Here is a 15558-nt window from a genome sequence, read left to right on the forward strand (position 1 = left end):
TCTCGTAGTATTGTCGCGTTTGACGGCTTTTACCTAGGTACAGTGAGGTTTGAAATTACGAACCTCACTGTACAATGGCAGTAATGGCACCCGCGTGCGTGCGCCCGGCGCCCGCTCCGTGCACCCGCTCCTTGCACCCGCCAGGTCAATGTGTGCAATTAAATCTTAGTACACTAAATTATTTCCGGACGCATCTCTTCCTCTTGGTTTTCGGATCAAGCTCGCAAGCCTCCCCCTTTTGGCATATCCGACCCTCGCAGAGGACACCTTCGTTGTTACCCGCTGAAAAAATAAAAAATAATTTAAAAAACTTCGACACTTCTACCAAAAGTAACTTAAAACATTTTTAGGGTTTCTCAGTCAACTAGGAACCATAGAGCAAGGGTCATCTAATGGCGGAATTTTCAGAGTAGGTAGGTAATACTAGTTACCTCTAAACACGTAAAGCTGGAATGACTTTGTTGCTTCGAACTAGTTCGAACCTAGTGTGAGGTGTATACTGTTTTTGCAAATAGACTTATAGTGACCGGGATATGGACCGTGATTACCTTTTGTATTGTTTTTTTTTATTGTTTTTGAGCTTCCGATATTGCGACGCAGTTACATGCATCTTGTTCATGGGTAACTGAAGATAGCGGGTGGGTGTCAAAGTTGTGTAGACTGCGCTCGGTCTAACCTCATTCGTGCGCGTCGGCTGCGTTCGCTTTCATCGTTACCACCGGTCGCATCCACACTCGTTGGTTTGGTTGCGTTCACACTCGTTGCTCGTTATTGTCGTTGGTGCCGTTCGTCGTCGAGCGCGGTCTACACAACTTTGACACCCACCCGCTATCTTCAGTTACCCGTGAACAAGATGCATGCAAATGCGTCGAGATATCAGGAGCTCACAAACAATACAAAAGGTAATCACGGTCTATATATCCCGGTCAATCGGGTCAATATGAGTCTAGTGAAACTAACCGTGAATCATTCAAAACTGTTATTTTTGCAGTCTTTTTTAAACAGGATGGTGACGGGGACTGATGTCATCTCCATACAATTTATAATCTTACAACGCCAGATTTCATCTGCCACCGTACCCATCATGTTTGAAAAATACTATAGTTTCAGTAACGTAATATGGCGCGAACCGAATTAATGCTATAATTGTGCTATTTACTAAATATGACAATTATTTGTACGCATTTCCTTAATCTGACGGTTACAATTTGAAAATCGAGAGTCGAACTTGTGGTCTTCAGATTAAGGGAATGCGTAAAAATAAATGTCATATTAAGTTATAGAAAACTTATGGCATTAACTTGGACCAAAACGACCAAATCCAATTTTTTTTTTTGTAGACGGTTTACTGCTCGCTGGAAAAGAAAACTTTGTATAACCTTTTTTATCATCTAATCTTTCGATTCACACATTTAGCATCGCCAGCTCCCCACCTATAACAGATAATATTGTAAGTACTTAATTAACCCTTGGAACGCCACGACGGTCATGTGCGGCGCGGCATAGTGAACCTTGTCGAAATGCACGAAGGTTGATATTGGACTGTAGCCGAGCGCGTCAGCTGACGTCTTTGGCGGTCAATGGGTAGAAAAATATTTAAATCAAAACTATTTTGCGTAAGAACTTACGTCCGTATCGTCCAGCGCCGCCATGGCTGACGGGCTCGAAGCAGGACTTCTCGTTGCTCTGGTTGAGGCAGCAAAGCTTGCCGCCTTTGCAGTCGTAATCCCCCTTACATGTAGGGGTGCGGCTGTACACCTTCGAGGGTGGGGGGCACTGGCGGTCTGAAAAGGGATTCAAATCGGAAGACAAAGTAAACTTTACTAGAGTTAGACCAAGATAAGTCTGCAATGATTTTGATAGCACACGCAGTGCAAGTGTTATTTATACGTTATAATTTCATGGAAGTTTGACGTTTAAAATAACACATGCACAGCGTGTGCTATCAAAATCGTTGCAGACTTTTATTGGTCCAACTCAAAATGGAATTGTTTAAGTTAAGCGAATAAACGGTTATTACTTAACTATAGTTAATACACGCCGTGTCACATTACCAACTTTCCTCCGAAACCTTATTTAGTTTAAAATAACCTATACAGAAATTACAGAATGTTTGGTAACTAGGCGCAAATAGCTTTATGTTATGAACATTTGTAGTCATATGTTTAGAATTTTATTAAAACTAAAGATTTTTGAAAAATACTCTGAATTGGATAGTTACGTCTTAATAAAAAAATTCAAGTCCACTCAATTTTAATATATTTTGCCTTACCCGCGTCCGTGTAAGCGACGACCAGCAACAACGCCAAAGCAGAGAACAACAAAGTTAGGGATCCTGAAAAATAAACCAAAAAAAAACTCTCATTCTCTAGTCGTATATTAAATTAAAGAACGCTTTTAAGGCTGCCTTTCCACTAAACTATGGCGAAGATGAGATAAGGCGTGCGGGAAGCAAGCAACCAATAAAATTGGTATTTGGGAGCGGAGAAGAACCATATGCTATTTGTTGATTCCCGCCCGTCTCCTCTCATTGCCGTTCATCTCCGCCATAGTGGAAAGCCAGCTTAATAGCAGCGTTTTACCTTACAATAAAACGCTTATTAAGCGAAATACCTTATTTGAAGCCTATATTTTAATATTTGAGAGAGCGATGCAGTTTGTCAGTGACGAGCGGTTCCGGTTCATGATTGTGCTGACATCTACCGGCATGTTTCCACTTTACCAATTTCAGTTTTAACCCCCTCCAACTCCACCAGCGACCGTGGCGTGCGGCCTCGGATTTAGTTCATTGGGTCTCAAAATATACCATAATAAAACAAAGTTGCAATATACCACTTACCAAAGGGTTGAGTTCATTTATTATTCCGATGTGTAATAAAACAAAGACATACACTGGTATCACTGGTATGCACTGGCATTGAACTGTAAAGACAGTAGATGTTGCTATTTGCATATTGCATGGTATAGGTTAAAATGCAGCGTGCCAAAAGTACCCTCAACGGGCATAATAAAATAAAAGTGATGTGGTTTATTGCAACTGAGTGTTGTAGCCACAGGCGAAGTTAAAAATATAGGCTTCAAATAAGGTATTTCGCTTAATAAGCGTTTTATTGTAAGGTAAAACGCTGCTATTAAGCTTCTGTACCGTTATTTGAAGCCTATATTTTAATATTTGAGACGTGTCTGTGATCGCCTGGTGGTCAGAAAACGCCAATGTGACTTATGTGACTCATTTATACTCATAAGTGAAACTGGTGGAAACAACTAGTACAAGTGCACTTAACAATCCGGGTACATGGATGAATGTGAAATAGACTAATGGGCTAAGTGTGAAGTGACATATTTTACTACACCTAATTATTTATAGGTGGGTAATTAGGGTTGTCAAAAACTGAATGTATATAGATATCAGTATGTTTATTAAAAATTATTTCTGACAACCTTATTATATTTTATTTCATCCATCCCACAAATGTATTCAGGCCATAATTTGTGTTTGTATTCTTTTTCAATATTTATTATTGTATTCAACGTATTTACCTTGCAACGAGGAAAATAAACCTTGATTGTTGAAAATTTTAAGTGTCATTTACCCATGTAATAATACCCGACATTAGTAATGATAAGGCAGGATACAATTTATTTTACAGGCACCCAAAAACGAGTTTTCAATACATTCCTCCGAGCCTCACTTGTTTCTTTTTAAAAGTCTTAGTATTTGAGGCAGGTAATTAACATGTAAAGTGCACTTGTCACCACAGTGTAAACGTGATCAGGGCTTTCGGTCAATCAATTAAAGGATTAACTCATTAGCTACCATTATTTTCTAGCTATGGTACAATCTTGAATAACAATTAGATCGTGAATGATATTATGTTGACAAGTTAATTTCGGTAGGGCTATAACAACTTTCTGTTGCCCATCTGAAGGAGTTACCTCAGCCAGGTACCCAACATGAACTCTCTGTCGTTGTGTAGGTACAGTGCTCAGCAGCTGAGCCTCAGCTATTCATAATGTGAATGCCCTTGTTATACGTATATACATTTTGTATAAAACTAAACTTTTCTATGATAGTCGCTATGTTGGTAAAGCCTAACTCCACAGAGTATTCCAAAATATTCTAGGGCCTAAGCCCATACTTACCAACCTATTATGTGGTTTTATTTTATTACACGAGCAATAATTAGAGCCGGTATGGTTAGTATAATATTAATCCGAGAGCTGTATTACCGCAAGAATAACAGTAAGATGTTCCTCTCATTACTATTTGTGAAAATATGTAACATCCTGCAAGATGTATATAATATTAGTATATTAGGGCGTACGACATATATAACTTAACTTGGCCTTTGGTTTTAGATTAAACACGTAGTGACCGTATCTGATCAAAGTCATAAGCAAGTGCTGTATTATTGGTAATAAAAACCCCGTAAATTCCGGTTAACCAGCTACAACAACTGAATCTAAGCTCTGTCCAGAGAATTGCTCTTCCGCTTGGTTCTTTGTGCCGTTTGATATTTTACACATTAGGTACTCTGTTTGCGTTTCTGTTTAGCCAAGGTTTGGCCCGTGCATAGACGACAGATCTGCGTAGTGTTTCAAAACAAATATTTGCATTCGCATAATTTCAACCTATAACAGCCATGCTACCCGGAAGACGGCTACAAAGCTAGGGCGTTTTGTCTACAACAGCACCTTATTTCGGGATTACTTGTACTACCCGTAGTGCAAGCTCAAGAAAGAGCAAGATATATTTATATACCTATATAGATTATAGATTTAACTGATGTTATTATCTGGCGGGTTAGGTAGGTAAGGTCAATGACCTTCGCGTGTAAAATGATCAGCCTTCAATCATTTGGCATTAAGCACCCTTCTTCTTTTTATGTTTTTGAAGAGAAACGAAAGAAAGATAGTGATGTAGCTTTCAAATGAAGTGCCTTAAAGTGTCAAACGTGATTTGAGCACCAATTCAACCTGCCGCCTGGGCTATGGCGCAGGCACCTAGCTTTAAATCTTATCAACCCTCTATATTAGGATGATTTAAATAATAGTTATCTGAGTGAGCTTACTGATTCGCGCATGTATTTGTACCATTCTCGCAAAGCTAATACTGTTTTTAAAATATTGTTACCAAAAACAATAAATATGGGAGGAATTTCACCGGACACCATTAATGAGCATTAGTACAGTAATAACCATCGAGATTACCTTATTACTGCTTCCTGAGTAATTTTTAACTTTTGATAAGAAACAAACTGACCGTTTTTTATATTGTTGGATTTTAACCCATTGATACATGTATGTAAATTCTTTCAGCTTATTAACTTAAGGGATTGGATCAGTTTTCCAGAAAATGACCTTTGTCCCCATTCCTTAAAAACGTGCGAGCCTGCGAGGGCTCTGTTGTTAACCTGAAGTTGTCTAGGGAATCTAGGACATTTATATCATTAACGTGTGTTATTCATCTGGATTGATAAACAAAATGGCTTTGTTTCATTTGGACTGATACTCTGAGTAGATGAGTTGCAATGTGAGAGTCATACACATTTTATACATATAGTAATTTGATTACCTCGTTCACGTCTTTCCTGAAGACAATGCAAAGTTAAGGGAATCTAAAGTTAACTTCTTACAATGCACCCTTGCAGGTGGGATACATTGTATCAAACATTTATAATTATATGCAGAGAAGGAACCTTTCTCTTAATGTTTTGACCCACATGGGATTAATCCCATCATTTAAATGATGAATTTTTGGCCTGAGCCAGTCAAGAGTAATGTATTTCTACCTTTTAATGAATGAATAAACTGAAAATGAATGAAAAAATTAACAACTTCAGGCACTAGTGGCCCATTAACTTGCAATCGCAATGACTTGCATCATATGTGGCGCCGCGGCGGCCCGCTGGTTATGGCAAACAAAATTAAATTTTAAAATTTTAGTTCAACGATTAGTATCATGAACTTTATAAAATCGTGACCTTGGCCCTGGCATAGGAATTACACAATTATTTGCTTGATTGAATGAACCGCGTCTGAACCCACTTCTAACCCAATCGATTGGTTTGTTAAAAACGGGGTTCATGGTGCTTATGGTGATTTCTAATCTTACTGCCCTAAAAGCCAGTTAACCCACTCAATGCCAGAGCGAACTACGCGTTGCTAGCGTAGCTAATAACACGAGAAAAACAGTATGTAGCGAAAAGCGTCTACGAAAGGGAACCCGCCTAGCGGGACGCTGGCAGTGAGTGTGTTACTTATTTTATCTTTTTAGGGTCTTATAATATTAAGACTTAGGGTCTCCCCGGGAGAATTTGATGTTTATTAGTGAGGTGTGTTTTTGCAGCAAAACGAAAGTGTAAATAATTTCTCAAATGCCTTGCGTAGGCAGAGATTTACATGGAGGCGAATCATTTTTACACATTGAAAAACATGTATACTTGTATCATATTTGCTTTGTAGTAGCAATATTTGGTTAATAAACTCCTGAACTAATTGCTACGCGCTTGCACAGCAGGCTAATGTATATTGCACGCCTTGCGCAGGCATGTTGTATGATATTAATATACCTAGCTTAAACAGTTTTAGTGTAACTGTAACTACTAAAAACCCAGTAACAACAGTTCCAGAACAATGTCGAACTATTAGCTTTTCGCCCAATGACTAATCATTTTTACACGCCTTACGCAGGCGGTAATAAAAGGTCTTGGCGTTTGGGGCCATGTTGATTGTATTATACCAGTGTTATAGTATTTTGCTTCATCTACTAGCTTCTCATGATAATGAAACTCGCACGCCTTGCGCAGGCGACGGGTCTTCAGCTGGCTAAATAATAATATTCACACGCCTTACGCAGGCAGGAAATTTTAAGTATGTTATTTGAATTCTAAAGCATAGCACAGCATAGCTTATCAGCACATATTTTAATAAACTTTCCGGCAATACCCGCTTGCGCAGTGGGTAATTGCTGTAGTATTTAGGGCTTGGCGGATATCCATTATATAAGTTACGTTATGGTGGTAAATTTCTCCACACCTTGCGCAGGTGGGAAATCTTAGAGTATGCTAAGTCAACAGAACATAATGCACCATTGTACTACTCTGCTTATGCAGCAGGAATGTATGCCTTGTGCAGGCAGCGGCTCCGTAACCACCAGACCTCCCAGCTTCAATTACGTTACTCAGTTTTTCACAAGAGTTATTGTTATAGCAAAGGGTAAAATAGTGCCCTCCTGTATGCTGTTATACATATACATATATATACGAAATCAACATTTTGTATGTATAAAAATACTTATTAACCAAAATTCATAACAACACAAACTGGATAGATACCTCAGTTTTACATACAAGAGTTTCACTTTCCAATCCCTTGCTTGAACTAGCAGGCAGCTTTTAACAGCTAAGTATTTATTGTTAGGTACAAAACCCTTAATTGAAAATAAAATTAAAAAGGTGCTGACGGTACCGTGACTACCGTGCAACCAAAGTTGGCAATACTTAAGAGAAAACTTTCCAAAGACTATAGACACAAAGATCGAAAAGGGAGGTTTTCGATGTAGGTTTGTTAGTTACCTTTCGCTCTTCAGAGCGGAAATAGAAGCCCAGCGACAGCTGGGCTTCGTCGACGTTAAGGCAGATAGGACCCTAGTTTGGAAGCGACTAGAGTAACTGTTGAATGGTGCCAATACCAAATATGGCATTTCTTTATTTTTGTGATATTTCGATTTCAATGCAAAGGAAAATAATTTTTATTACAGCAGCACAGTACCAGAAAATGTGGAAATGCACGGAAAATATCAGGTCATAGGTATATCTCACTATCATTAACACTGTAATTACTTTAGCCTAAAAATACTAAATGCAAACACACAGTGATTACTTAGCATAAATTACGACGTCATAGAGCGCGTCTGTTTAAGACCTTTGAAATTAGGCAGTTCTATTTTGAAATAGAAACCGTTATAACCTCCCTTTCGGAGGACACTAAGACGGAGGCCTATAAATTGCCATTTTCACTTTTTCAAGGGCCTGTTCCGTGCCTTAAGACGAATCGATTCACGGTAAACAAAATAATATAAAAGTCGCTTACTTACGGCGACCGCTGCGCTGCGCTCGCGATGTGAATCGATCACGTGTCAGCTTCTCTAAACACGTTAACGAACCCGAGCTGTCCGTCAAATGTTTTAAATTTAAATTATATTAATAATCGAACGGTAACACCGTTTAAAAAAAAAATACTTTTAATTAGTACTTACAAAAAATTCTAAGAATTTAAGAATTTCTAAGAATTTTTTGTAGTGAACCGAACGTTCCGACAAACAGAACGCCAATGAACTAAATCCGAGGCCGCACGCCACGGTCGCTGGTGGAGTTGGAGGGGGTTAAAACTGAAATTGGTAAAGTGGAAACATGCCGGTAGATGTCAGCACAATCATGAACCGGAACCGCTCGTCACTGACAAACTGCATCGCTCTCTCAAATATTAAAATATAGGCTTCAAATAACGGTACAGAAGCTTAATACCTATAATCAGAATATTACTATTGAAACATTTACAAACCCGCTCCTGGTGCAATCTGCCTAATTGCCCATTGCCCATGATACTTGCGGTATTTCCATACAATTTGCATGCAGATCCGCATACTCGTGATTACCGCGTACTTAGGTAGGTACATGCATGTCTATTTTAAATTGTAAAATGTGTCGATCTCAGTATTCTCAGTGTAAAGGCTTCTACAGACTTTGCAACAAATGGCATGCGATTTTAGATCATTTCTGGCTAAGTAGTGTAGTAGCAACAAATTCAATCGATCGATCAAATGCCGCAATGTATACACCTGTTGCAAATCGCATGCGATTATCGGTGAGGTTTGTAGAGGCCATAAAACGACTATTCTAGGCGTTTGTTATTGATATATTTCGCAAAAGTTTACACTGTAGGTATTACCTATTGGATTGGACACAAATGGTTTTCAATAAATACATAATAAAAGTATTTCGGTACAGTTCCACATGTGTTTTGTCTTAGATATAAACTTCCACAGAAGTATTTTAATTTTTTATACAAATGTTAAGTAAATTAATAGTTTAGTAACCATTTAGTAACGTTAAATAAATGTTCATAGTTTAGTTTAATGTTACGAAACCTCGACATTTAACAGTAAGTAGATTATCTAAGAAGTAAAATGATTCTTTACATTTCTTCTATTAAACTCTAATTGATGTAAGTATTGTAACATTTGTAACAGAACAGCTAAATAAATATTTACCCATTTCATACAACGTAGACACCTCCACAGTCCACCACTTGTTAAAGTCGCCAGGACACTGGCACTTGGCAGTCAGGTTTTCATCCGCCGTTTAAATACTAAATAGCTGATTCATAAGCACTGATATGTATCAAAGTTAAACTAGAGGGAATCATATATTGTGTAGGGATTGCGGTTTTTGGTTGTTTAACCGTATAGGGTTTACCAATCAACGTTGAGTAATTTAGCCTGAAACAAAAATACATAATCGGGGCCACGCTCGGGCCATGAATTTACCTATATATATATATAAAACCAATTAAAACTCAGTAAATTGTGTAGTACCGTAGGTACCTAAAAGCCTGATCAGGAATATAAATATAATCATTGTCAAGAGGGCGCTATTATTCTCATTTTATCACACTCGCTCAGTAAATGTGGAATTTTACGCAGGCTTAGCGGAACTATAGAAAAAGCGTTTTCCCTCGGGAATTTCTAGTATTATAATTAACAGTTTTTTGTCTTTATACTTAATTTTTGTATCGCAAGTACGATGAAAAACATTGTGTCAATTGTGTGTAACTCGGGGCGTAATAATATTGCAAACTCGAGTCTATAAATCGCTCCGGCAAGCCGTCGCGATTTAACTATACTCTCGTTTGCAATATTTAACTTACGCTCCATGTTGCACAATGTACTATTATAATGGCAACAGTTCAGTATATTCTGAGCAATGTGAATTGGCAACTCGTTTTTTTGACTTACATACTTTTATTCACCGTAATCAAAATCAGAATCCAAATATTCGGTGTTTACATTTTTTTTGTCGTTTTTCTTTTTTATCGTATAAAAATCATGCATTGTTTTACGCATTCAGCGCATCACAATTCACACATAGGTCGAAATTACATTATAGGTACAGTCGAGTTGATAAATATGTATACATTTCTTCACCTTAATCCATTGCAATAAGGGGAAAAAATGTATACATATTTATGAACTCGACTGTACCTATACATAGTCAATGAACAAGATTGTTAAGGCTGGCGTCCACTAGACTCGCCGAGGCGAATCGAATCGAATTGCAATAGTCTATATAATCTTCTATACATTTACTATGAATGGTAAATTCGATTCGACGCGCCGCGGCTCTTCATCAATAGACGCAGTTTCATAGTAAATGTATAGAAGGCGAATTATTGCGATTCGCCTCGGCGAGCCTAGCCAGACTTTAAGATTGGTCGTCCAAATATTTTTCAGTCACTCATTTTTGTTACTTAATTTCCTCGCTTGTATAACATAACACTACAATAACCAACTCGTATTAACCAGACTATAATGACAGTTTGATTTGTTTACCTGTCAGCTCTGGAAATGTTTCATATAGAAATGTTTCGTAGCGAAATAGTTTAATTTCCCGATCGGTTCTTTTCCAACAGTTTACAATTTACATTATTTACAATGTTTCGCTCTTGATTATGTATAGTTTGGGACACTTTTTGTTATTTATTATTTAATATTCAACACTTATTATTCAAGTAAACCGCCACAATGACACTGACAACAGTGACAACCAAAGAGCATATAATCACTACGTTCTATACGTTCTTGGTGACAACATATATATCTTTGAGTGACAATATGGATGGTATGTGACAACCTAACAACCTATCATTAAAATTATTGCCAGTGTAAGAAATTAGTTCCAATGAAATAGGGAATATTACGCGAAGCTCTGCGTAGGGGGCGCCGCTACCACAATCTGAAGGTCTATCGCGAAACAAGAAAATCGAAATATCGTTATCTAACATCTCTGTCACTTGCATATTCGAGCGATAAAGAGGCAGATAGCGAAATTTTGGATTCGTGTTTCCCGGTAGATCATATGAAAACAAACCGCCTTGATGCATCAATGTGCATCAATGTCATATTTTATTATCTCTGAAAACGTATTTATTGACATTTTATTCAACATTTTTTTAATACCGTCAAACAAGCTAACTTTGCCTCCAGGGTAATCGCCTTAACGTGATATCAAATATTGGGGTAATTTTTACCAATATGGTATCCCCACGTTTATGACATCATCTATGTCTATCCCTTACGGGCGCACGCGGTAGGCCGCATCTATAGAAATATACTAGATCTATGTATCGAAAGTATTTACAGACGCACTGGACCTCTACCTTGGTGCGGTCCGGCGCACGTTCGATCGTGTGTAAGATCGTCCACCGTACGTCCGTTAAGCGAGAGCGAGAAAGAGATATTTTGACCGCACTAATATCGCGGTCCGGTGCGGTCGTCTGTTGACACTATATTGCCAGGTGAAAATATGTTTGACGTTTCACCGCGCTCGTGTCATTGTGCCTACTTACACGTTGACAAATTTCTCGTATTTACGCTTATACGCTATAATCTTATCAGATTTCTACCTTTCCAGTGCATTTTGTGGAACATTTTAAGTAAATAATAATGTCTGCCCCTGATGAAAGTACTCAACTGAAGGCAGGACACCCTCCTGCAGGTGAGTTCACCTGATTAAAAAGTTCTTTGTTTACATGTAATCTTTACGTGCATTTTATTTTGAAACGTGTTTATTTTGAACTCGTTGCACGTAGGAAGCATATGGTGTTATTCAAAATGGAGTTCATGTTGTAATGTTGTTCTATGTTACTTTAGTAAAGTTATCACATCTGTCTGCTCGTAAGTTTTGTTTGTAATACTTGGAGTAGAATTTAATGACGTAATTTTTATACCTGCTTTGTACGACTAATATACACGTAAGGTTATAAACAAATCGTACTTTCAAGGTCAATGAGTAGTCACCGGTATTTATTAATTGCTTTTCTACGCAAAGTAACCCTGGCTGTTCTATGTGTGAAAATGTTGCTGATCTGATGCCATTATGGCGCAGTAGAAGTATACACACATCATTTATACACCCTTGGATTAAGAATGTTTTCATTGTGTGTTAAATATTTGTAATTAAATTATTACAAAATTTAACTTTAAATGTAATATAATTGCATTATATTGAACAAAATCGTTTTCTATGCTTTCTATTACCCATAAAAACTTAGTAACACGAAAAAAATATGACCTTCAAGCACTCAAAAACCGGCCAAGTGCGAGTCGGACTGAGGGTTCCGTACTTTTTAGTATTTGATCTTATAGTGGCAACAGAAATACATCATCTGTGAAAATTTCAACTGTCTAGCTATCATGGTTCATGAGATACAGCCTGGTGACAGACAGATGGACAGCGGTGTCTTAGTAATAGGGTCCCGTTTTTACCCTTTGGGTACGGAACCCTAAAAAAGATTGGAATGTACTCCTACCTTCAAGGCCAACAACACACTTACAATCCCTCTGGTGGTGCAGGAGTCCATGAGTGATGGTAATCTCTTACCATCAGGCAATTTATCTGCTTGTTTGCCTCCTATATAATAAAAAAAAAATATCAATAATTTTATTCTACTTTTGAATTGTACTGAAATATATTAAACTTAATAAATTGGACATCATTATTTAGTAACATACTTATGCAAATTATAGAATACATAGCTAAGCAGAATTGTTAACTGTTAAAATGCAACCAGGAAAATGGCAGTACATAATTTACTTCCCTAAACTATAAACAACTAGCTTCTACCCGCAACTTTGTCTGTCTGGATGATGATGATGATTGATAACCACTATCCAACATCCTCCCTTGGAACTCAAACCACTATCCTATGCCCTCCCTCAGAGTCAGAACTCACTATCTCCATACCAAATTTCATCATAAGTGATTAAAAACATGAAGAGGTAACAGACAGACAGTTACTTTCGTATTTATAATATTAGCAGGGGTGTCCAGTGATTACTTACAATAATAACTTTACATGGTGAGTTAGGCCGTCATCTCAGGCAGAGGGGACAGGGCCCTTGCTCCAAGTCATTCCTGGTGCTAAGGCTGTCTATGGTAATCCAGTGTGGAAATGCTGTGAGCATCAGGCCACCTTCGCACTGGGAACTGCAGGGTGCGGTTCGTTTGGGGTGGGTGTTTTCTATGTATATAAGTATGTATTTATCTATATAAGTATTTATTTTGGTGCCTAGCACCCATGGTAAAAGCTTTGCTTAGTTTGGGGCTAGGTTGATCTGTGTAATATGTCACCTAATATTTATTTAATTGTATACATTTTTAGTTCTAATTTATATGCTTAGTTCTGTCATTTTAATAATAGGTTCAAATTATAAATTTTTCTTTCACAGTTAAGGCTGGTGGCATGAGAATCACACAGCACAAGACTCCTCACGCCAACCCGAAAGAACCAGCAAATGAAGACTTGACTGGCCTGTCAGGACCATCTCCAGTTCCGTCCAACCCAGTGTCCATCTCCGGGGCCCCAAACCGAGGGAACGCTGACTTCACTCCAATAGCAGCGCAGGTGGCTCACAGTCCGAAGCCTCCCACTCACATTAATGTTGCGCCAAAACCCAACATCCAACAACCGAGGAAGTAGACACATCGGACTTCTACGAATGGGCATATCAACATCTCTCAGTTTACCATTAGGTGCTCTATTAAAACGGCACAAGAATTTTTTTTTGGACTGAAACACTTGTACAAACAATAGTTACATTTTCATTGTAGCAAATAGATCTTGCTACAAAATCTATTATACAACAACAAAATTGTCATGATTTTTATTTTTAATCCTGAAGATATTATATAGATATGCAAATACAACTATTGTGTTGAAAATCTTAGAGCATTATTATAAATTAATAAAGTTAAGGTGAAACCCCGTTTGCACGCCACGGCGCGCGCCGGTCGTGTACACGAAGGTTGATATTGGGCTGTGGCCGGGCGCGTCAGCTGACGTCTTTGGCGGCCAAAGGGTTAAGTAACAGTATACTTCAGCAATTTGAACACCTAATGTGAGCTGTCTGCCTCATTAGCCTACTGATTAGATTCGTATAGTTGAACTATTGAGTATTGCTTGCTTTGGTAAATATAGTACTGAGTATTTTATACGGTATTATTTCACTTCAGGCAATCCAGGTTTTATATCCAACATTTTGTTTCTTCCCAAAATACTAAATCTCTTATATATACGCATATGCTTTTAACACTCAGCAAAATCAATTTCTGTTAAATTCAATTTAAATATATCAACCTAATCAATGCAAGGCTATTTTTACATTTGTATGAAAAATTGTGTGCTCATTTAGAAAATAAAATGTCAATGTTTGCTGTTATCTAACTATAGATAATTACAGTGCTACGAGTCAACTATTATGAATGTTTCCGTTTACTCGGATGCATTATTTTGTAACCTCGGATACATTATTGTATAAATAGATCCAAGTAAATGGTACCATATTTTTTAGAAATAAGAAATGTGTTTAGAATAGAAATAAAATTAAGACTTACAGTACATACATGTACATAAACATGATAAGTCATAAAAAAAAGTAATAAATATTTAAAAAGAATAACAAAAAATCATTTAACAATAGGTAATTCATAATTGTAATTTTATATTTAATGTCTTTCCAGAAAAAGAGCCTAGTGTAGTAGACTACACTAAGGTTCCTTTTCCTGACGATGACACATTTCCTTTCTACTTAACATTATTTTTGTTACTTCATTTTAATGTATAAACTCATAATATATTTTTTATTTCACTCACAGAAAATGTTCACAGGGTTTGGATTGATTTACTCATACTTTTAAATTATTATTCGGTTATTTTAAATTAAATTATGACATGTTTTAATATTAATATTTAAGAGTTTATACTTTTATATTTATATTTTTCGATGCATAGCTATGCACTTCACTTGTTGCATTTTACAAACATTCTTTAATATATTCTTGTTAATTTAAGTATTGTTATTTAAAAGTATAGGTGCTTGTTTGTTTCTTCGTATTTGGGACCATTATTTTGTCTTTATGCTTTATATATCTTCCTAGTTATTAATAAACTTAACTATGAAATCATTTGGCTCTTATTTGTGTGTATATGAATATTTTGCATATTATATTAAATTATTATATTATATTCTAATAAATCCCTTAGTACCTATCTGAATAAAACAATGGCTTTTTTTAAATAATTTATTATCATTGAGATTTGAGATCAATAAACAATACAATAAATGTACTTATACAAAATTCTCGTATAAAAAGTAAAAAGGAGTTAAAAAAACAACATTAACTCTTTTCTAGGCATAGTACAGTCGCCATCGGATATATCGGAGCGGCCAGGATGCTCACAAATATCTTAACACACCTCGGCCGCTCAGATATATCT

The 15558-nt window shown here is 37.0% G+C and overlaps 2 protein-coding genes across 2 annotated transcripts; one reads left to right on the forward strand and one right to left on the reverse strand.

Annotated features, from left to right (window-relative positions):
* On the reverse strand, positions 1 to 9485 carry LOC134750871 (waprin-like protein). The gene is made up of 4 exons (XM_063686110.1): positions 9275 to 9485; positions 2273 to 2335; positions 1629 to 1784; positions 1 to 282 (listed from the first exon to the last, which is right to left on the reverse strand). The coding sequence occupies exons 1-4, from the start codon at positions 9276 to 9278 to the stop codon at positions 179 to 181; spliced, it is 327 nt and encodes a 108-aa protein (XP_063542180.1). The 5' UTR covers positions 9279 to 9485; the 3' UTR covers positions 1 to 178.
* Positions 9486 to 11589: 2104 nt separating this feature from the next.
* Positions 11590 to 15243, forward strand: LOC134750852 (death-associated protein 1). The gene is made up of 2 exons (XM_063686087.1): positions 11590 to 11777; positions 13511 to 15243. The coding sequence occupies exons 1-2, from the start codon at positions 11726 to 11728 to the stop codon at positions 13759 to 13761; spliced, it is 303 nt and encodes a 100-aa protein (XP_063542157.1). The 5' UTR covers positions 11590 to 11725; the 3' UTR covers positions 13762 to 15243.
* The last annotated feature ends 315 nt before the right edge of the window (positions 15244 to 15558 follow it).

Source organism: Cydia strobilella, chromosome 21, assembly GCF_947568885.1.
Source record: "Cydia strobilella chromosome 21, ilCydStro3.1, whole genome shotgun sequence".
NCBI classification, from domain to species: Eukaryota; Metazoa; Arthropoda; class Insecta; order Lepidoptera; family Tortricidae; genus Cydia; species Cydia strobilella.